Source organism: Chelonoidis abingdonii, chromosome 22, assembly GCF_003597395.2.
Source record: "Chelonoidis abingdonii isolate Lonesome George chromosome 22, CheloAbing_2.0, whole genome shotgun sequence".
In the NCBI taxonomy this organism is placed as follows: Eukaryota; Metazoa; Chordata; order Testudines; family Testudinidae; genus Chelonoidis; species Chelonoidis abingdonii.
The window spans coordinates 20393450-20416791 of record NC_133790.1 but is presented as its reverse complement, the minus strand read 5'-3'; the positions used below and the strand labels follow the sequence as shown (position 1 = coordinate 20416791).

The 23342-nt window shown below is 43.3% G+C and overlaps 1 protein-coding gene across 2 annotated transcripts in view; it reads right to left on the bottom strand.

Annotated features, from left to right (window-relative positions):
• LOC116837110 (glutathione S-transferase theta-1-like) overlaps window positions 1–23342 on the bottom strand; it is a 28033-nt gene that overhangs the window by 1003 nt on the left and 3688 nt on the right. Inside the window, exons 2-6 of one of the 2 annotated variants that reach the window (XM_032801287.2) lie at window positions 21057–21176; window positions 18911–18967; window positions 11214–11301; window positions 7410–7560; window positions 552–728 (exon numbers count right to left, since the gene is read on the bottom strand). In XM_032801287.2, the coding sequence (XP_032657178.1) occupies window positions 552–728; window positions 7410–7560; window positions 11214–11301; window positions 18911–18967; window positions 21057–21168 (585 nt within the window). In that variant the 5' untranslated portion in view covers window positions 21169–21176. The remainder of the gene's footprint in view (window positions 1–551; window positions 729–7409; window positions 7561–11213; window positions 11302–18910; window positions 18968–21056; window positions 21177–23342) is intronic. The other variant, XM_032801289.2, reaches the window with a different exon arrangement.

The following is a 23342-nucleotide window of genomic DNA, read 5'->3' as shown; positions in this document are numbered from 1 at the left end:
ATTCCATTGATGGCTGCTGATACTGCCTACTTGCTATCGGTAGTGAGAAATGCTAAACCAGAGAGCAACCTACAAGACCACCACCACCGTTGTCACTTAAGCTGAGGTTTAAGTTGGCGCTTCCACTCTACTTTCTGCCTGTCCCACCCTCCGAAACACTTCACTGCAGAGATGCAGCACTGCTATTTGTTAGCCACTGGGACATGGAATTAGGAGCAGGAAATGCTCTTGCTCTGCAGGATCCCAGCTCTGACGGCCTGGGACCGAGCAACCAATCTAAGTATGATCCACTTAATTTGATTTAAAAAAAAAAAAGCTCCCCCAAGGTTTGCTATTGGAGGAGTTTCAATTTGGTATCTTGTGGGTCTGGTGTGGGGAAAAATAGGTAGCTCTGAAAGAGAATATTCTAATATGGGAATCTCTGCCTCTGCTGAACTAGATCTGCATTCCTGCTCTAGGGAAACAGTACCAGATGCTGCTCATTCCCAGGTAGTTAGACAATATCAGCTTTTCCTGGTGTTGAGTCTTCATGATTACAATCCACTACTCACCTGCATGAGCTCTACAATAGCCATTAGGTCTGCCAGGGAGATTTCACTGCCCACGATGAACGGCTTGTCCTGAAGGAATTTCTCCTCAAACTGCTTCAGAGAAATAGCCAGCTCATCCATAACCTCCTGCAGCTTCTCCGGAGGCAGTGTCTGGCCTGTGAAAAGGGGAATGAGCACCTATGTGGGGAGAACGGAATAGACTTAGCCTTCACAGACATACTTGCACTGGATTTCCTTTGCCTTTGCAAATGATATCCACTAAGTTTACTGATCATCATGTCATACAATCTAGGATCAGCTCGAAGTGATGATATATTCACATGTGGCAAGATCTCAGCTTTCATTAAAAGATGATCCTTTACCCTTCAAAAGGCTCACAGTCAAAGCAATCGTGTCCAAAACGGTGTACAGAATAAGAACCCACACTGTTTCACAGCTTCACAGCTTACTCTTGCTATGGCTTTTGATTAAGCGTCTTGTTTATTTTGGGAATGTGACACTGACAACTAGCCAGCTCAGGTCACAACCTCAAGAAAGTATTAAGTGTACAAATTCACTTGTTAGAACAGAACAAAAAGGAATGTTATCACATTACATGTACCTGGTAATTACATTTGCTTTAGATGCATGAAAGCTTGTGAAATTATGTTATTGTCTTCATCTGTTTCTGTGATTGCTATCTTTGTACCTAATTAACCTTAGCCCAGCAGTTCTCAAATGAGGAGAACCATTTTAATGAGATCACCAGAGCCAAAGCCTGAGTCCAACTGCGCGGGGTTGAAGCCTGAGGGTTTCAGCTCTGACTGGTGGGGGTCAGGTTACAGGCCCCCAGCCTGGGGTTGCAGCCCCTGGGCTTGGGTTTTGGCCCCCCACACCTCGGGCAGTGGGGCTTGGGGGGTTATGTGAGGGGGGTGTCATGTAGTAATTTTTGTTGTCAGAAGGGGGTCGTGGTGCAATGAAGTTTGAGAACTGTTGCCTTAGATCAAAGATAAGTTGGGATAAGAGTTGACTTGATGTCACATTGTTCATGAAAACTAATGAAATTGTCTGGATGCCTATAACTAAATGTATTAGGATGTCTCTGTAATTGAATGGCCCATCAATCAGGGTTGAAGCCTTAAACTTTAAATGAGAAGGTTGTTAACTTCAAAGTATGGGTCATTATGTAAGACAATGAAAGATCTACAAACTTGGTCTGCATTTAATCGGCAAAACAAGACCCCCTGCAGTGATGTAAATGCTTGCCAGACTTTTCAACTATAAAAAGGGAACCTGGGAATGATTCTGCATCTCTGATCTAGTTGGATGTGTTCCAAATACAAGACAGAGGTCCCCAAAGCCATTTTGGGCAGCCCTGAGAGACTTATGGAGAACTAAGCAGATACACTATCTCTGCTATCACTTTGGACTTACAAACTTTGACTCACCTGCTATGTATTTTACCTGCTTTAACCCCTCCGTAATGATCATTTCTTTTTCTTAGCTAATAAATCTTAGGTTAGTTGACTAGAGAAATTGGCTTTGGTGATTTCTGGTTTTAATAAACTTTCATCATAAAGTCCAATTTATCTGAGTGGTAAAAAGGGGCTGGAGAGCTTAAGGAGACTGTTCATGGCTCCATGGTTAGACTAATTCAGTAGTCCAGGAGTGCACATTTGTTACTGGTTTGGTGAAATCTAATTATAGAATATACCACCAGTTTGGGGTATCGGCCCTGTTTTCTGACAGTCTGACCTGAGATTGGTTCTTTCTGTTGTAGCCATATACCAGGCACCATGATAGGAAAACAGCTCTGATCACAGACTTTTGCAGGTGAAACTGGGAGCAAATGTCTCCTAATCATTAGCGTACACAGCAATTCATTCCATGATTGCTTAATCCAGGCCAGGATTTAAGCAGATTTTATGTGGGAACAATATGAGCACAAGCAGTGTTCCTTAGCAAGTGGGTTATATGTTCATCGATTTCAAGGCCAGAAGGGACCAGTATGACCATCTAGTGTTACCTTTGCCATAGAACTTCACCCAATGATTCCTACACAAAGATAACTTGTGGCTGAACTACAGCATTTTTGTTTTGGAAAGACATCCAGTCTTGATTGAAAGACTCCAACTGATGGAGAATGTACACATCCCTTGGTATCCTTTCTTACATTCCCAGTTAGAATTGAAGTTTGCTGCAAGGTCTTTGTAAATCCGGCATCCTGAATAAAGAATCCCCTCTGTATTTACTACACCCAAGGCCTGGCTCTTCTCCATGGCAAGGGACACAACAGTCATACGGTTTTAATTTAATATTATTAATAAAAAAGATACAAATCCTGCATTTATTTTCTGAGGATCATCAAGTGAATCAGGAAAAAGTTTTATTACTTGGTTCAGAAGCAACGCTGGAGCTCAGCCCCTGCTCAGCATAGTTTATTCAGAACAAGATGTGCCATAGATCGTTCAGGCCAGAAGGAACCATTAAGATCATCTAGTCGGTTCTCCTGCATACCACAGGCCAGTAAACCTCATCCTGTAATTTCTCCATCAGGGCTGGCTCCAGGGGCTTTGCCGCCCTAAGCAGCCAAAAGAAAAAAAAAACCTGCGATCCCGATCCCGATCTGCGGCAATTCAGCGGGAGGTCCTTCGCTCCAAACGGGAGTGAGGGACCCTCTGCTGAATTGCCGCCAAATACCTGGACGTGCCGCCCCTCTCCAGAGTGGCCGCCCCAAGCACCTGCTTGCTAAACTGGTGCCTGGAGCCGGCCCTATTCTCCATCAAGCCCATAACTTCTGTTTGAGCTATAGCGTATCTTTTAGAAAGACATCCAGTCTTGATTTAAAGACTTCTGGTATAGATAATCCCTTTCGTTCCTAGGTCAGATGTTCCAATGGTGAATCATAGCATTTCTGTATTGTGGCTTGGGACAGCATCTTCCTCCTTTTTCCATTCTAGGGACAGTTTGACTTCTCCCATATCCTAGTTAGTGCCCTGTGCTACAGTGTGGTTTTATATCCTTCCCTACCTCCAGTGATCCAGCGGATACTTCCTGGACCAGGGTTATCTAATTAGCAGTGAGATTAAATTGGATTAGAACATAAGCACATAAGAATGGACATAGTGGGTCAGACCAAAGGTCCATTTAGCCTAGTATCCTGTCTTCCGACTGTGGCCAATACCAGATGCCCCAGAGGGAATGAACAGAACAGGTAATCATCAAATGATCCATCCCCTGTCGCCCATTCCCAGCTTCTGGCAAACAGAGGCTCGGGACATTCTTGGCTAATAGCCATTGATGGACCTATCCTCCATTAACCTATCTAGTTCTTTTTTGAAGCCTGTTGTAGTCTTGGCCTTCAAAACATCCTCTGGCAAAGAGTTCCACAGGTCGACTGTGCGTTGTGTGAAGAAATATGTCCTTTTGATTGTTTTAAACCTGCTGCCTATTAATTTCATTTGGTAACCTCTAATTCCTGTGTTACGAGAAGGAGTAAATAACACTTCCTTATTTACTGTCTCCACATCAGTCATGATTTTATAGACCTCTATCATATCCCCCCTTAGTCATCTCTTTTCCAGGATGACAAGTCCCAATCTTATTATCTCTCCTTATACAAAAGCTGTTCCATACCCCCTAATCATTTTTGTTGCCCTTTTCTGAACCTTTTACAATTTCAATATATCTTTTTTGAGATGGGGACACCACACCTGTACTCAGTATTCAAAATGTGCGGGTACCATGGATTTATATAGAGGTCATATAATATTTTTTGTTTTATTATATATCCCTTCCCTAATGATGCCAACATTAGCTTTTATGACTGCTGCTGCACATTGAGTGGATGTTTTCAGAGAACTATCCACAATGACTCCAAGATCTCTTTCTTGAGTAGTAACAGCTAATTTATATTTTATGTGTATAGTTGGGATTATGTTTTCCAATGTACATTACTTTGCATTTATCAACATTGAATTTCATCTGCCATTTTGTTGCCCAGTCATGCTTTTTTTTGAGATCCCTTTGTAGCTCTTCACAATCTGCTTTGGACTTAACTATCTTGAGTAGTTTTGTATCATATGCAAATGTTGCCACCTCCCAGATAATTTATGAATATGTTGAATAGGACTGGCCCCCAGTACAGACCCCTGCAGGACACCACTATTTTACTCTCTCCATTCTGAAACCTGACCATTTATTCCTACCCTTTGTTTCCTATTCTTTAACCAGCTACCGACCCATAAGAGGACCTTCCCTCTTATCCCATGACAGCTTACTTTGCTTAAGAGACTTTGGTGAGGGACCTTGTCAAAGGCTTTCTGAAAACATAAGTGCACTAAATCCACTGTATCCCCCTTTTCCACATGCTTGTTGACCCCCTGAAAAAATTCTAGTAGATGTTAAGATGAGTTCCTGTCTGCATCCTGTAGAACTTGCCCATACCAGTATTGCCCTGGCCTCTTCTTTTGTCATTCAGTGTTGAACGCATTCTAAAACAATATGCATCTCCTCACATTTTGGGGGCAAAGCCAGACTTTTAGGCACCTGCTCCCCTACTTGGTGTAAACTTTGCTTGTGCCAATCAGAAACGAACACACACAGGTTTTGGGCCCCGTCCCCTATGACACTTCTGTGATGTCACAGTAGGTACTTTAGGTCGCCCTGCCATGTGCAGGCAGGGAGAGGAGAAAGAAAAACGAATCCTGTGTATCCTGTGTACACCCGTAACCGAGCCTGATCACCTCGAAGCCTCTCTCTCAGCTCACGTGTTTCAAACAGAGTTTCTACGTTTGCCGGTCGTTATGCGTTGGTTTGTATTTGTAAGTATCGGTTATTACTAAATGCTGCATCTTTGTTTATAAATATTGTTAGTAGATATTTTAGTCATTATGTGTTTTAAGTTTTATTAACCCTATTAGCTAATCATAAGCTGCTCCCTTACCCCTTGTAACTATCCCCAATAAAACTTTAAATTGATTAATTTTAGTTGTGTGTGTCTGCAGTTTGCATCGTGACCCATACTCTCCTTGCATCCCTTACCTATATAGTCTATTGCCACGTGCAGCCTGGTAAATAACAGGCCTGCATTTCCTTTCGCCCCTACGAATACTTGGCAATCTACAGTAGATTGGTGAGGCATGATTTCCCTTTATAAAAACATGCTGACTCTTCCTTAACAAATTATGTTCATCTATGTATCTGACAATTCTGTTCTTTACTATAGTTTCAACCAGTTTGCCCGGTCCTGAGGTCAGGCTTGCCAGCCTGTAATTGCCAGCATCACCTCTGGAGCCCTTTTTAAAAATTGATGTCATATTAGCCATCCTTCAGTCATTTGGTACAGAAGCTGATTTAAATGATAGGTTACAAATCACGTCTGATGAAGTGGGTATTCACCCACGAAAGCTTATGCTCCAATACATCTGTTAGTCTACCAGGTGCCACAGGACTCTTTGTTGCTTTTTACAGATCCAGACTAACATGGCTACCCCTCTGATACTTCAAACCACAGTTAGTAGTTCTGCAATTTCACATTAAAGTTCCTTCAGAACTCTTGGGTGAATACTAGCTGGTTCTGGTGACTTATTACTGGTTAATTTATCAATTTGTTCCAAAAACTCCTTTAATGACACTTCAATATGAGACAGTTCCTCTGATTTGTCACCTAAAAAGAATCTCCCTCATATCCTCAGCTGTGAAGACCAATGCAAAGAATTCATTTAGTTTCTCTGCAATGGTCTTATCATCCTTGAGTGCTCCTTTAGCATCTTGATTGTCCAGGGGCCCCACTGGTTGTTTAGCAGGCTTTCTGCTTCTGATGTACTTAAAATGTTTTTGCTATTACTTTTTGAGTCTTTGGCTAGCTGTTCTTCACATTTTTTTTTTGGTCTTTCTAATTATACTTTTATACTTCACTTGCCAGAGTTTATGCTCCTTTCTATTTTCCTCAATAGAATTTAACTTCCACTTTTAATTTTCTTTGAAGCTTTGTGAGAGCAGGTTGCAGAGATTGGAAGCAATTGTATGTTGCATATATGACTCATATTTGTGTTTCTTCTTTGTGGAGTTTAGCCAACTGTACTCTAATGTCAACAGAACAGGAAGCTAAACACGCCCCAAAGTGTTTAGTCAATTACTGACAAGGGCAAAGTTACAACAAGCAAGATGAAGTTATTACATGTTTACTGGAAACTCTCCGCTCAGAGTGTATCCCCATTATTTCTATTCTTGTTCCCATTTTGGAGTAGCATCTGTGTGTGCTGGAAGCAGACAGTCCCCTACAGATTTTATAATTAGTGAGTCTGCAGGGGGGCTGTGATTAAAGAATACAAGCCTTTCAGCTTTGTATAGCAGAGCATGCACAAGGAAGCAAAAGGAACCCAGGTCCTATTCACACCTCCAAGCTCTCTCTTTGGCTGTGTCTACACTAAAACCACAGGGTGTGATGGTTTTTGTGTAGACATACCTGAGCTAGCTTTAATCTAGCAGTGAAGGTGCAGCAGCACAGGCTTCAGCAGGGACTAGCCACCTGAATAATCACCTAGGGTACCGGGTCTGGGTGGGCTTGTACAGCCTGCACTGAAACAGCTTCACTTTCTGAAGATCTATAAAGATCTGTGCTTCCCTGGTGAGGTTCAGACCTTCTGTGTTGGACTGATATTTTTAAGGGAAAGTTATTACCAAACTCTTCCTTCCCATATCCAAATACTAAGGAACTGGGAACAATTGCCTGTGTGAGGATTCCTCTCAGCTGGGTATGGGGCCAAGTGTGTTATTTTGGGGAGACAAACTTGCTTTGTATAGGAGCTGTTTAAATGTCCCATGTCCAGTGAGGAAATACAAGTATTCTGATCTTTTAACATTTAATCTTCTTACCTTGATCCACAAGGTCTTGCCAGCATTACCCCGGATGTTGGTATGATGCCATGACAGGTATTCATCTACCCGGGCCCGTTTCTGTGTGTCGGACGGGTACCAGTGATCAGGGGTGTTGTACTTCCGGCTCAGATACAGAAGAATTGCAGTGCTGTCCAGAAATTAATGGGAGACAAACAGTGGGGCAGATAAGGTGAAAGAATATATTCATTTGCATCAATCTCTCCTCCCTCTTTTCTAATGTTGCTTCCACTAAAAAGTGTTGGGGCTGGGATTTTCAAAGGAGCCTAATGGAGGTAGCCACTCAATTCTCACTGAAAGTCAATCAAAGCTGGGCTGGGCACCTAACTGTTGTAGGTTCCTTTCAGAGCTTTAACCTGAGGAAAATTAAGCCTCAAGATGAAACCAGTGTTTGTACAGTGCCTAGCACAATGGAGTCCTGGTCTATGACTAGTGCTCCTAGGTGCTCCAGTAACACTGCTATTACTACTACTAACACTAATAATAATCTGTAGACAATATTTTGCTAAAAACCCATTCGCAGCTGTACTTGTCTGATGTCTCTCTCATCAATGCAGATTTTCAAGGGGTTTGTGTATGTGACGTTATTGGTATAAACTGGGACCATATAGAACATGGGTTGCAACCAAGGTTCTGTAGTGGCACCAAATCCTATGTAAAGGGGGCCATATAAGGTGTCTAAGACCAGGTTACGGGTTACTGGTTATGATTAATCTGTCTGTTAGTCCTGTAATCATTTTCGTAGATGAAGTTATGATATTGCCTGTGATGCTGTCTGTATTTCAAATTGGGTGCTGCAGTTCTGGGAACACCCCAGACAACTGGTGTCAGCTCACTTAGCCTGCTTGATGGCCATTAAGGACCATCCACTACACAATGACCCTTGAGAGGAGGCGAATCACCTTGTGACTCACACGCGTGTGCAGAAACTGGCCCATGTGACTGCAAACTCCATTTTGCTTGTAACTTTCCAGCAAGGAACAAAGGAGTGTTCTTACACCTGGAAAGGTCTTATAAGGCAAGGCCTCATCTCCATTTTGTCTTCAATCCTGCTATCTTACCTCTGGAGGGACTTTTGCTACATCTAAAGCTCTGCACAAAGGACTGATGCCCATCCCAGCAGGGATGTTCCAGAGACTGGTTAAACCTGCAGTTACTTCATCACTGCTACAACTGACACTAAGGACTTTGCCATACTGGTATGATTTGATTCAGTTTAACCAATTCTAGCTCTCACTCTATCTTTTTCCTTTTATGATAAACCTTTAGGTTTTAGATTCTAAAGGATGAGGCAAACAGCGTGATTTGGGTGGAGTAGAGATCTGATGTGTATACCTCGTGAGGGTCACCCTGGTCCCCATATACCCGGCCTGCTTGCTCTAATCTAGACTATGTGTACCCATTAGATGAGCGACCTACTATAGCACTTGACCCCACCCACCATACCCACCGCATTGGGACATTACGACTGTATTGTACTATATGCTAACCATAACCAAATACCAGCGTCCCCCATACTCTGTATGTTGCCCCCGATGACTAATGACCTGACATGCCAACACTCTGTCGTATCATCACTTATTAAAATATTCTCTAATAAACATATTGAACCTGGGTCTGGGGCTTGGTTTGGATGGGGATTTTTCTTTACTGGGGTGTTGGTTTTCATAACCTTATCACCCAGGACGTGTGGAACTGGTGGGATACTGGGAGGACTGGAGTGTCTAAGGAAAATCTGCTTGTTGTGGACTGCGGTTAGCAGAGAGGGGTGACACTGAAGTCGCTTTGTTGTCTGGCTGGTTTGGTTTGCCTTAGAGGTGGAAATCACCCAGCTTGGGCTGTCGATGTAATCGTTTGAGCATGTGGTCCTGATTTTGGCACTCTCAGTTGGGTCCCGCCAGAACCACATCGTCACAGTGTACTCAAAAGAAAACTCTATTTAATGGCAATCCCCTCCATCATCTTCATATCAAGCCCCTTCCTACAAGGTCTCTCCCACCCAGAGCTCTTAGTGAGGTCAAGGAATTCCTTGCACAGAAAGCTTGCAGGATCGACCCTTGTGTTTGTTGCAGTTGCAGTCCAGTGTTATGTCCATCATACTCTACCAGTCAGGAAAATCAAGCTGGTTAAAATCTTGGTAATGCTGCAAAGACGTATGATCAGCATGATTGTGGTGGGAGTGAGAGTGCCATAGAAACTTACTACCATGAGACAAAGTAAAGAAAAAAATACAAGCTAGCTATGCGGCATTCCTGATGCAGATATCACTGGGAACATTTTAGCATTATGAAGTGTTAGCCTGCTGAGCTAGGGCTCTTGAAAGGATGCAGACAGGTCATTTTGTAAAATAAAAACAAGGTTTTTATCTGTCTGATGCTTATATGGCTTTGTTGCTGTAGTATCTGAGTGACTAACACAACAGAAGCATTGCCATGATTTTGTATTTCAGAGTAAAAGTTTTTTTTTTGTTTTGGTTTAGCTTTAAGCATTTCTCTGTGGTGTTCATCAATCCAGACTTTGTTGTGTATGTATGCACATGAGAACTAGATGGCAAAACCATGCCTAAGGCCTAGGTCAGGAGTCGGGCAATCTTTCAGAAGAGGTGTGCCCAAGTCTTCATTTTTCACTCTAATTAAAGGTTTTGCGTGCCAAGTAATAGAGATTTTAATGTTTTAGAAGGTCATTCCTATAGTCTATAATATATATAACCTATTTGTTGTATGTAAAGTAAATAAGTTTTAAAAATGTTTAAGAAGCTTCATTTAAAATGAAATTAAAATGCAGAGCCCCCCGGACTGGCGACCAGGACCTGGGCAATGCAAGTGCACTTGAAACCACGCCTCGCATGCGCCATTCCGGCAAGCTTGTGCCATAGCGGTTGCACGTAACCAACTTACCGTAGGTGCTATGGTCACACAAATAATACATAATAACAATAGTATGTTTTCATCATGGAAGCTAACATATGCAGAAAAGCAAACAAAGTAAATGAGATTTTTTTATTGCAATAACCTGAGATGTTAAAAGGTAAGAATTTTAAATCTTTGTGTATGATTTTTATCTTGGCAGTGTCCCTTTCACTGTAAAGAGGTTTCAAATGTAAAAAGGTCGTTGCAAAACATTTTAAGTGGGTACCTACAGCCCAAGCATCAATGTCAGTTAAATTAACCCCTTCAGAGCCAGCAGAGAGGCACATGAGACAAGCAATGTATTGTCCTACTCCAACCCATGCTAGAAAATCCTTGGTTCCACATGAATAACAAGGATGAATTAATCTAGAAATGGCTGCTCCACAATTTCAAATACACCTAACCAAAGAGGACCCTTCTGAGTATCAGCTCCAAGTCTGAATCACATCATATATTTGAAATATGTACATAGATTTAAGAACATAAGAACATAAGAATGGTCATACGGAGTTAGACCAAAGGTCCATCCAGCCCAGTATCCTGTCATCTGACAGTGGCCAATGCCAGGTGCTTCAGAGGGAATGAACAGAACAGGCAATCATCAAGTGATCCATCCCATCAACCATTTCCAGCTTTAAACATCTAAATGATAACACTGCATGTGAGTCAAGTCCCTACCATCTCTTTTCTTTGCAGGAACATAGGAGCTGAGATACCAAAGCAGACCATCGATTTATCTAATCCATAAATGCATATGACAAATTCAGCAATTTTTTATCAGCCATAGGGAACGATACTTCCCAACCCCTGAACTTAATCACCTTATCCCCTCATAAGTATGGTGAGTAATGGAATTTGGGGATTGAATTCTTACCTCTCTGCTAAGGTGAAGACTCCATCCTTTAGTGCTGGCACTTTCTTTAGGATGTTTATTTTACCAAACTCTTCTCTACAGTGTTGCCCTAAAAAAAATTAAAATGTGATAGTCCATGGTCAGAAGTATCTAAACCTGTGAAAACTGAAGAAAGCACCTAGCTCATACATAACTAGACCATGCATGAATGAGGATCAGTCATACCCATACGAACAGTCCACCTTCACTTCATGGTGTTCTGTTCGAGTTTTCCTACATGTGCATGTTTCATGTTAAAAAGGGGCATAAGTTAAGAGCCAAAACATAAGCTATGTGTGAACTTTGCAAGCTGCTCAGGTCTGCCAATGGCATGGAGCGGTTCAGGATGTTGCATGAGGATTCAGTCATTTAACTCCTCTCAATGCTAGTTATTAATATTATATAGTTTATATTATGTAGCCAATATTGTGTATTTTTAAAGGCCCTCTATTTAAGCTAAATGATTCATCCTCCTACCATGCTTTGCACTAGAAACTTATTAAACTGTGATTAAGGTCTTTTTCTTGGGACATATGAAAATCATCAAGGACAAGATAGCATGTAGTTGAGGTCTGCTAAAATTAATAGGTAACTATAATTGTTTCAGTTTTCCAGAAATATTTTGGTATAGATGTCCAAGAACCTTGGAAAACATGTACAAACTGGATAAGAAAGAAAAATAGGACATAAAGTGAGACAATGGAATGTGGGAAATTTCCTGTGCATGATAAACAACACAGAGGGGTGTGTGTCCATCAGTGGTGTGATAAGGTGTAATCCCTGATCCATATAGCTGTGTTGGCAGTCGCTTGTAGTGTAGGTGCATTATACTGGCAAAAACATGCTTTTACCAGTATATCTTATGTCACTGGGAGTGGAGGTTGGGGACTGGAATGCCAGTATAACTGCATCCAAATTAGGAGCACTTTGCTGGTACAGTAGATATGTATACTTCACTCTCCAGGGTGTAATCTTTGTTAAAAGCTCTTCACTGCACAGAGAGACATATAAAAGAGATGGTTTGCTGTCAGATTGGGAGGATGTATCTAGTGGAGTCTCACAGGAGTCTGTCCTGGGTCTGGTACTATTCAATATCTTTATTAATAACTTGGATAATGGAGTGGAGATTATGCTCATAAACTTTATGGATGACACCAAGCTGGGAGAGGTTGCAAGAACTTTGGAGGACAGGGTTAGAATTCAAAACAACCTTGACAAGTTAGAGAATTGGTCTAAAATAAACAAGATGAAATTCAATAGAGACAAGTGCAAAGGAAAGGAGGACGAAAATCAAATGTACCACTACAAAATGGGAAATAACTGGATAGGCAGTAGTACTGCTGAAGAGGATCTGGAGGTTATAGTGGATCACAAAATGAATGAGTCAATAATCAGGTCCCCCCTCAGTCCTCTTTTCTCAAGCCTAAACATAACCAGTTTTCTCAACCTTTCCCCAGAGGTCAGGTTTTCTAAACCTTTTATTAATTGTATTGTTCTCTCCAATTTGTGAACATCTTTCCCAAACTGTGGCACCCAGAATGGGACACAGTAGTCCAGCTGAGGCCTCACTAGGCTAATATAATTCTGAGGTAAAATAAGAGGAATGTTGTATGTAAGACACAGGCGGTAAATGTCCTGCTCTACTTGGCACTAATGAGGCCTCAGCTGGACTACAGTGTCTAATTCTGGGTGCTACACTTTGGGAAAGATGTTCACAAATTGGAGAGTCCAGAGGAGAACAACACCATTAATAAAAGATTTAGAAAACCTAATCTCTGGGGAAAGGTTAAGAAAACTGGGTATATTTAGTCCTGAGAAAAGAAGACTGAGGGGGGACCTGTAACAGCCTTCAAATACGTTAAGGGCTATAATAAAGAAGATGATGATCAATTGTTCTCCAGGACCACTGAAAGCAGGACAAGATGTAATGGGCTTAATCTGCAGCAAGGGAGATTTAGGCTAGCTATTAGGGAAAACTTTCTAACTCTAAGGGTTGTTAAGCTCTGCAATAGGCTTCCAAGGCCAGTTGTAGAATCCCCAGTATTGGAGATTTTTAAGAAAATGTCAGATAAACACCTGCCAGGATGGTCTTGGTTTATTTGTTCTGCCTCAGCAAAGGGGCTGGACTCGAAGACTTTCTAGTGTTTCTTCCAGCCCTACTTTTCTGTGATTCAGTGAGATTGTAACAGAATTAACCAGCTGATCCCTTGAGTTCTATCATTTGTTTTGTTTTATATTTTCTTTTCCTTTCTTTAATAATAAAATAGCCATGGTTAAGAATTGTGATTTTGCATGGTCTCAATCATGGTGTCCCCAAGGGTTTGTAAAAGAACCCTTGTGACTCAAACAGTGTGAGTCACACTCCTTGAGGTGGCTGTAAGAAGGATGACTTGTCCTTACAAGGCACAGTGGCACTTGACTGCAGAATTGCTGGTGCAGATAGCAAGTGGGGATTAAGCCCCAAGCTCCTATGTCGTTATCTAGCTCAGTCACACCTCCCTGTGGCGGTGTTGCTGGGCACAGTCTTCCTGCTGAGCCCTTCAAGGGGAATGGCTGAACCTGTACTCTCCACCGCAGGCCTCTTGCTGGCAGGGTTAAGAGCACAGCTAAGGACTGAACCAGCCCTCAGTGTGGCCACATGGGACAGGGCTGGTGCTGAGCTGGAGCCCAACTGGCATGAGGGGAAAATTTCCCGCCTTTTGGTGGATTTAAACCTTGCCCAGCCTGAGGGAAATAGCCCTCTGATTGGCTGTCTTCCCTACCTACCCGCCTCCTTGGGCTGAGTGACCAATCAGAGCTGCTACAGGGAGAGCTAGCGCTCACTCTCTCTCTCCACAGCAACCCAAAGCCATTCTCACAGGAGGGGAAGGTGGAAAGAGCCCACCCCTCAGGGCAGCTCTGCTCCCTCCTCCTGCTTCCCTTGCTGCAACACCAGCCCTGAGGCCATGGAGCTGTCCCCAGCCTGGAAGGGGAGATCAAACCCCACTGCAGCCCCCAGGCCTGGGAGTGGGGGTGCAGAACCGTAGGAGGAGCAGAGGTGAGGCAGGGGTGGGGGCTGGGCTGATTGGGGACAGAGGCTGAACTGATGGGCTCCAGGAGGGAGGACTGATCTGGAGGTTGGGACGGGGCAGAATTAATTGCTGGGCAAGAGATGAGCAGATGTAGAGTGAGAGTTCCTGCACCAGAGGCCAAAATCACCTCCTCCAATAAATCTGGGAAAGTAGCCAACACTAGTTGTCATACACAGGCACACACACACGGGCTGTCCATAAATGATGTAATACATTTTTTTATTATTTTCTAGCCCTGCCTACCTCTTGTAACAGGTTGTAATAACACTGAAACAAACACACAAAATTAATCTACCACCCACCCTCTTGTGTAACTTATGGATAGGCTCTACCACAACCACCTCACAGACACAAAGGGGATGGGGAGGAGGAGTTAAAAAAATCAAAAGTCAGACCAAAAAAACACACTATCACCTTTAAAAAAAAAACAAAACGTGATTTTTTTACAGTCTGACTCATGGCACTTGAGGTCAGCAATACTGGAATCAGCCAAGGAAAGTGAAGACCAGCAGAACAGTGTTGAGGCACAGTAGTAAGGCTCAGTGGTGAGACCTGCACTGCAGCTGCTTGTAGCTATCCTGTGCAGAAGGGAGATTTCTTTGGGAGTCTCATTCTAGCACCTCTCGCCACCCCAAATAGTCACTAATGTTAAACTCAAACAAATTTCCAAAGAAAAGAACAGCCCTGAGGCAAAGTACAAGGGCAAGGCTCATTATCTCCAATACTATGAGCTCTGTTGAGAGACTAAGCTCTCTGCAGAGTTAGGTTTGGCTTTTGGATTCTGTAACAGAGCAGGCTGTAGGGAGTTGTCTCCATGAGGATTTAGTTGTCCACATTAGTGAGACAAAAGATCCCAGAATGTGGGGATTCTATATGTGGGAATCAGTATGTGCATCTTGGACAGTAGTTTCATCATTGTGTTATGTTAAAGGGAAACAGCATCCATGTTTCCCAGCAGTCTAAAATTCACAAGGTAACAAACACCTTTCAAAGCAAATGCACTGAGAATTTATATATACACTTTTAAGTTAGTTATCCCTGGTGTCTGAGCCTATTGTTAGAGGCAGCCAACAACTGAGTGATGATGTCCTTTATCACAGTGGCTGCAGGAGAGCTCCATGTGTAATATACTCTGAACCAGCTTCCAAGCTGCTTTAATAATTAAAAGTCCTATTAAGAACTCAAAATTAATGCCCTTGATGGAACTATTAAGTTATTAAAGCAGCTTGGAGACTGGTTCAGAGTCTCTTACAGGAAACTCTCATGCTGCCATTGTCACAAATGAGAAATTACATCTGATTTTTTTGTTGCATGATGGCTCAGCCTTGCTGAGATTTCTGTCACAGGGCTATGCACTGAGCCATTCAGGTTTGCATAGAAAAGCCTTAATGCCAGCGCTGGTTTCACATTGCTTCAGTGGAATTAATGCTTTATTTAATTTATTTATTATGATAATTATTATGACTGATCTTTATATTTGCAGTTTAGCAGAGATAACAGTGTAGCCCCTGTTCTACTAGGCTGTGCTGGCCAGTATATGTGAGAAGCCTGTTCACAGGTCACATGGTGTTGACCTGACTTGCGGAGTCATCTTTTGAATGGGAACTGGATCTTCTGCAAGTAAATAATGATTTCAAAATAGCACCTCCAGCTCTCTTGGAGTTATGTACACAAGGGTGGCTGCCCTGCCTCAGAGAGCAATTTCAATAGGTAGTATACACAATTGTTCGTGGAATCAAGAAACTGCTTAGGTATAACGCCTTAGGGGAAAGGAAGTTTATTGGACAAAGGAAAAAGAGCAAACTGGATAATACGTTATAAAAAAAAGAGAAAAATCAATCCATTTGTCATGGCCAGCCATTCGCCCACGACTCATATTTCTGAGAACTCCACTTCTTTTTAGTTTCAAAGCAGACTAGAGTGACCAGATGTATTGTTTTTAAAGGGATAGTCCCGTATTTAAGCCTCCCCTGCTGAGCCACCTGTCTGGCTGGCTTCGCTGAAGCCCCTGAAGTCAGGTTCCCTGGGCCCTGGTGCACAATGCATCCTTACAGCTTAACCCCTTCCTGCCTGTGCTGTAACTGGGGGACAGGAGGCAGTAGGTTATATTGGTGTCCAGCAGCAGCCTGCAGGTATTAGCTTCCTTGTGACGCTGTGCAGGCAGGAAGGGACAAGCTGCTTCCAGCCACAGGGGAGTGTGGGAGAGGGGGAAAAATATGAGCTCTGCAACAACAGGGGCCAGGTCATCCCTTCCCCCCGCTCCCCTGTGGCTGGAAGCAGCTCCCATTCCCTCCCCTCCCACACAGCGCCAAAAGGCTGCTGCTGGCCACAATTTGGTGTGAACCCTGGCAGAAATCTGGGGAGGGGACATGTGATACTGCATGCCCCTCCACATGTGTTGCCTCAGAAGACATGGTGCCAGGTATCAGGAGAGCCGGGTCCATCCCAGGGGCCCAGCCAGGCAGGGAGAGCACCGAGTAGGGAGGGTCGGGTTGCTTGGTCATCCCCCTGTGTGAGAGAGGTGTACAGGAGTGTGTGTGTGTCACCTCTCCCTATATGAACCCTAAAGCCTTAAAGATAAGAAGGTAAATAAAAAGAATCCAGCTACGCAATATTTCTTTTTAACAGGGGCTCAGTTAACTTGATGTTAATTTGAACATTTGTACTGCATAGTTCTCATTGGTTGCCATTGAACTAGCTTGAATACCAGTAATTTTACCACATCTCCCGCATTCGGCAGAGGGAAATATGGTCACCCTAAAGCTGGCAGATGGGCGTAGCTGGAAGCTGCAGTCAGTAAATGAGTAACAGTCATTTTAAACAATTGTGGGGGTCTAAACAGAAGCAAGCTGAGTGCTTCTGATAAATACCTTGAATGTCTGCATGGGAGCGCTATATAGGACTATGTATCTCTACACAACAATGTCTAGTGCCCAGACTGTCCTTCCCCTGCAGATTCTTTGTAACTAACCAACTAAACTCGCTATACATGGCTGTAGTGTATTCCCTGCAGTGCCACAAAAGCAGCCACAGTACAGATGAGTCAGTTGGGCATCCCAGGAATAGAAGCACACTGGTCAAACCACAGTAGCCTCTCCCTTAGCTCCCTACAGTAGGGAGTTAAAATAGTGCCGTTGCCTTAGCAGTGAATCCTTCTCTCTCAACAGGCTAAGCAAAGCTTCCAGGGGCTGGAATAGTGGAATGGATTCATTTAGGCTGTGCACCCGCTCACAGGGTTTACCTTCCTTTGTGTCTCTCCCATGCATCATGGGGCACTGGCTGGCAGGCTGACAGCAAGAGGCTGCATACATCTGTCTCTGAGCTCTGCCCTCTGTGTTCTCTTCCAAAATAGTCCCTCTTATGCCCTTCCTCCCCTCCATCAGCATTTTTTACAGGCTGTGAGAGCATGTTTCCACTTTCAGGGAAAACAAAAGCTCTACTTACTCATTAAGCACTGACAGTGGAGAGGGCCCGCTGACTTGTGCTCACTAGCATTAGTTGTTTGTTTCCCTGCAAGAATTCTACAAAATGAATCAATAATGTGATGAATTCCAGATAAGTGGCAGTTTATTGTGGAAGGGTAAATTTAAAAGGAAGCAACAGATTCTGGTCACAAAGCAAAACTGGAGAGGGAAGAATGTGATGACCAAGTAAAAGAAAGCAAATATGTCTCCTCTTATTGGTGGGACAAGAGGAGTCCATTGATATTGGTGAAAACAAGAGGGCTTGTTGATTGGACAGCAATATTTGCTCTTTCATATCTAGGCCTTTCAGACCTATGAGCAGAGATGGGTGTTTAAGGAAAATCAGCCTATTAGCCTGAGAAAGCAGCACATGGATATAAACACACTGATTTGCTGTATCTGCAGAAACTGCTCATAACTCCCTGGCATGGATGTACCATTGGATCTCCTGAGTTATAAGCAGCATCCTGTTCACAGCTCCCATTTAACTGAATAGGTAAAACTAGACACCCTGTACTTCCAAAATGACTACTGTCTAGGATTGCCAGCTGTATGACTCTTGCCATACAAAGTGATCTTCTGGTTGCTGGATCCCAAGAGGCCTGTCTACACTGCAAAAATCCATGTTACAAGACAATATTTCCCCAACCACTTCATAGAAAATTTTGTTCTTGCTGTGTAGATGGCACAAAACAGTGTTACACATGTTGCCAAAGCCCTGTAAAGCTCAGTTTGTTTCCGCCTTCCATCCAGATGAGGCCAATCCATTTTAAGAAGATCTAGGGACTATCTTGTTATAACATGATGCCAAGGGACAGTTCTTGGTTGTCATTTCTAAAGGAGAGAGGCCTATGGTTAGTCAGGCTGAACAACAGGCATTGTTTGTTAACTGGTTGTAAGCCCTATTAGTCAGCTGAGGAGTCAGTGCAGGAACTCTCTGTGAGTCCCTGTTCCAGGGAGAGAAGAAGCTGCTGAGATGACGCTGGGGGGAGGAACTGGGGAAGTAGAGAGCGAGCAGTGGCAGGGGGAAGAGGGCCAATTCAGGGCCCCCAAAGCTCTGATAGAAAGGGGAGACAGTTCATTTTTGTAGGATTCTGTCTTTTTTGTGTAGCGCAAGAGCAGTGTCTATAACTAGGACCCTTACCTTCGTGTGAGTGTCCAGGATTATTGCCACCTGGCATTTTCCTCCCCAGAATGGAATCTGCCAACAGACAGGTCGATTACTGTGACCGAATGCACCCCCGCATTCACACTGTACACACTAGTGTAATGATCTTTGTACAAAATATGCCTTGTTAGGTATCATTTGAAAACTAATAGCTTGCTGGTCAGTAATCTCATGGTAAAATGTGTGTAGCAATATTATATGTAAAGTTATGAATTCTTCCTGAATGATGTCAGTGGCACAAGTTCAAACCCATATAACTCGAATTGGTCAAGCAGGCCTATCTTAAACAAAAGAATGTTGTTTAACTCAATTTACATATAAGTAGCAAACAAGGTCCTTAAGATAGCAAGAAGGAGACAAGGCAAATCTGCATTTTAGCAAAGCACAGCAGGGAACCTCTTTCACCACCAGATTCCTTGTCTCTGTTCTCACAGCAGCCCTGAACTTTTACTCAGTTACCTTTACTCTCAGGAAAATGCATTTCAAAGGGTGACAGACCTATAAAAGTGAGGGGCAAAAACATCTCAGGTTCTCTCCCTATCCATCTCTCTCTTGCACCTAAGACAACAAAAGAAACAGCCTATGGACTTGGGAGCAGATCCTGACCTGAAACTTGGTCAGCAGTGTTACTGGAAATTTGTGGTAAGAATGGACCAAGCCTAGTTTGTTAAGTTTGGTACTAGGAAGCATTTTATCTTTATTTTGCTAGTGATCATTTCTGATTTTAATGCTTTATACTTGTACTTTATACAAGCTTTATACTTATTTAAAATCTTCCTCTTTATAATTAAATAAACTTAATTTATTCTTTAATCAAAGCTAATCCAGTATTGTGACTTGTTTGGGTAACAAGATTTAGGGTAGCAAACTATTGTATATTGATCCCCTTAGATGAACAATGGACCTAATGTATTTGGACTGCTCAGGAAGGGGCTGGACAGTGCAGAACACATTTTGGGAAGAAAATCTGGGACTGGGAGTGTGTTGGGGTCACCCTACAGATGGTACCAAGGCTGATGGAATTCAGAGTGGGACTGATGTGTAGCTGGCAGGCTGCAGCTATACACAGACATTCAGGGTGTTATCTGCATGCTGGAAGGCTATTTGTGAGCAGCCCAGGTGGGAGCTACAGCAGCAAAACATTGTGACACACTCAAATTGCAGGACAGGGGTGACAACCCCTCACTGGTCTGGATTGCACTCTGCAATGTCATAATTACACAAACCAGAGGGACAAAAGGAAAAAAGCCTTAAATACTAGGGGGTCCTTAAACAGGGCTTATTTTCTTCCCATCCCAAGTAAAGCCCATGCTATCTACAAATGTCCAGCCTCCTCATAAACTTTCCAATCCTTTTCCTAAAACCTCTATTACCCCCATCTTCCTACCCCACCCCCAAGAAAAACTGACTGCTACACGCAGTTTCTCCCAATTCCTATCTCCCCTCCGCACCGCATTCCACACAGGAAAAACTACCTCCACACAAACAGACAGACTTCTCATCTCCCACAAACTCCTGGCCCTCTCTAACTCCCTTCCCAGTAGGAAAGATCCCAAGATTTGAACTCAGCTTTCCAGCACCCAGGCCTTGTAACACCTGTCTCCAGACTTCCCTATCCCACTCAGACTCCCTCTCAGGAGAAAAGGCTCCCATACTTTGCATTGCTCTTCTTTCACTAACTTCTGTAAAGTCTGTTACGAGCAGAATAATGAGGGATTTTCTACCTGGAAATTTACCAAAATTTCTATCCTGGAATATTCCAGAAAAGTTATTTTTGTATGAGCCTCTACGTGGACCCTCCTATTCCAGAATAAGCATGTCCATACAAGAACTGATACCAAAATCATAATCAACCCAGAATAACTATTTTGATACAATCCTACTATAGAAAAGTCCTTAAAGGAGGAAAGGAAATGCACAGAAATCCTGGGGAGACGATGGAGGGAGAAGGAAACACACCACAGTTCCTTAGGGCTTGAGGAAATGGGTAATATAGCACCCTCTCCACAAGTGCAGGAAGTGTAATTCGACTCAGTTCCTCATGGACAGGTGCTAACCAGGCTCAGCCCCCAAGGGGGGATGGGTTGCAGAGTGGTAAAAAGGCTCAGCTCCCATCACTGACCTTTGAACAGCTCCACATGCTTGAACTCAAAGGGGATGTTGTTCTTCTTTGCAAAGATGTAGACCGCTCGGCAGGGCTGGGAAAGCAGATCCAGATAGAGCTCCATCCCCATCCTGCCTGCTAGGCACAGGGAGCAGCAGTGAGAGAGAGAGACAGGCTTGTCTTAATGTGGCTTTGACAGCAGCAACAGACAGGGCAGACAGAAATTTCTCTCCAAGGCAGACAGTGGCTTAACTTTGAACCAATAAGGAGAGCCCTTTCCCTGGAGTGCCACGTGTTCCTCCAGGGGAGGTAGATGGGGCAGGGACTTCAGTAGGTGGGTGGTAACTTTCCCTCTCATTCAGAAAAGGACTAGACATTTATACATATTATACTGAGAACAGCCACTGTTGTGTTACTTGGGGTAGCAAAGTACCGGGAATATCAATAAACCTTCGTCTTCAGGCCAACCACTAACTGGTTAAGCAGCTGGCATACTGTGACCACTGCTTGTTATCCAGATCACTGCTACCTTGTAATCTCCCATCTGTTTGTTTTATCCCATGTGTCTCTCATCATAGACTGGAAGGTCTCTGGGGCAAGCACCAGCTTTTCATGATGATATCTATGTACAATGCATCGGACAATACAGTGGCTGATCACACAATACAAATAAATAATAATAATAATTAACTAACTGCATGGAGTTAGGAAGACTTTTCTCTTAGGGGCAGGTTCTTCCATAACTGTGGGGCTCTTGTACTTTCCTCTGAATCATCTGGTATTAGCCACTGCCAGGAAGAGGATACTGGACCAGATGAATCACTGGTTTGCTCCAGTGTAGCAGTTCCTATTCCTATTAGAATAGTGCCAGCTCCCAACAACCACCACGTTGACATTGTTCCTGAAAAGGAACCTTCACCCAATTCAGAATGAAGTATCATTATTATTTCTAACTGCTCTAATCTCTGAAGTCTCTGTAGCCCTTTGATTATTTGCTGTTTTTCCATCCCCTCGGGGAAAGCAGCATCAGGTCATTGATCAAAAGCAACTGCAAACCAGGTAGTTCAGCAAACTCAGTAACCAATAGGAGACAATGGGTTGGGAGAGAGGCTAGGATTTGGGAGACCTGGGTCCAAGTCCCTGCTCCATCATAGACTTCTTGTGTGCCCATGAGCAAGTCAGTTAGGTGGGAGTGAGGCACCTAAATACCTTTGTAAATCCCATCCTTAGTCTCTCCTTGCCTCAGCTCCCCATCTATAAAATGGGAATAATAATACTTACCTATCATTAACAATTGCTAGGCACTCAGATACTACAGTAATGGGGAATATATGAGTATATAAGATAAATAAATTCCCCCCTACAGTTGTCTAGGACTGGCCTTTGGGACCTAAGAAATCCACTGTCACAGGCCCTTGGTGTTTAGGGGTGAGATCCCAGACCGATCTGTAGCTTTGTGAGGCCATGCTGCCCCAGGATTCAGTGGTGGCATCAGAGCTCCAGAAAGTTTCCATCCAGATGACTGTCTGCAACTGAGACTGCTCCACTGCCTAGCAGCCATTGTGGACTTTGCTCTCAGGAAGGAGAGCTCAATGACATTTCAGGCTAGTGAACTAAGCACAGGATGGAGAACAATGACATTATAGTTGAGTAGTTAGGGTTTAATCTTGCATGATTAAGGCACATTAAAGGGCTTTCATTTACCTGGATCATCAAGGCCTGCACTGCCAATTCCCAGTATAATAAAGTGTATTTCTAACAGCATCAAATTACAGGCCTGCAATGTGTCTCCACATGCATCACCTGGGTACCTGAGATATGCAGGACAGACAGAACTGAGTGGGGAGACACTTTATTTAGGAACACTGGGGGAGCGTGTGGTCATGTGAACTAGTATGCTTGCTGGCAAAACTTTTAGTAATTAAAAAGCATTATTAATATCTCTAATCAGTTTAATAATGTCATATTTTTACTGAATGTATATTTCTCTTTAATCAAATCATTACATGAAGTATATAGTGTAACAAAGTTCCTCCTCTACCTTGGTGGGTCCTGCGCTTATTAGCAGATTTGTTCACCTCAGTGATCTTCCCCTCTTGTGGAACCCACAGTCTGAGTCAGCTTCTCCTGTGTCTGATCAGGAGTTGGGAGGTTTTGGGGAACCCAGGCCTGCCCTCTACTCCAGGTTCCAGCCCAGGGCCCTGTGAATCACAGCTGTCTATAGTGCCTCCTGTAACAGCTGCATGACAGCTACAACTCCCTGGGCTACTTCCCCATGGCCTCCTCCAAACACCTTCTTTATCC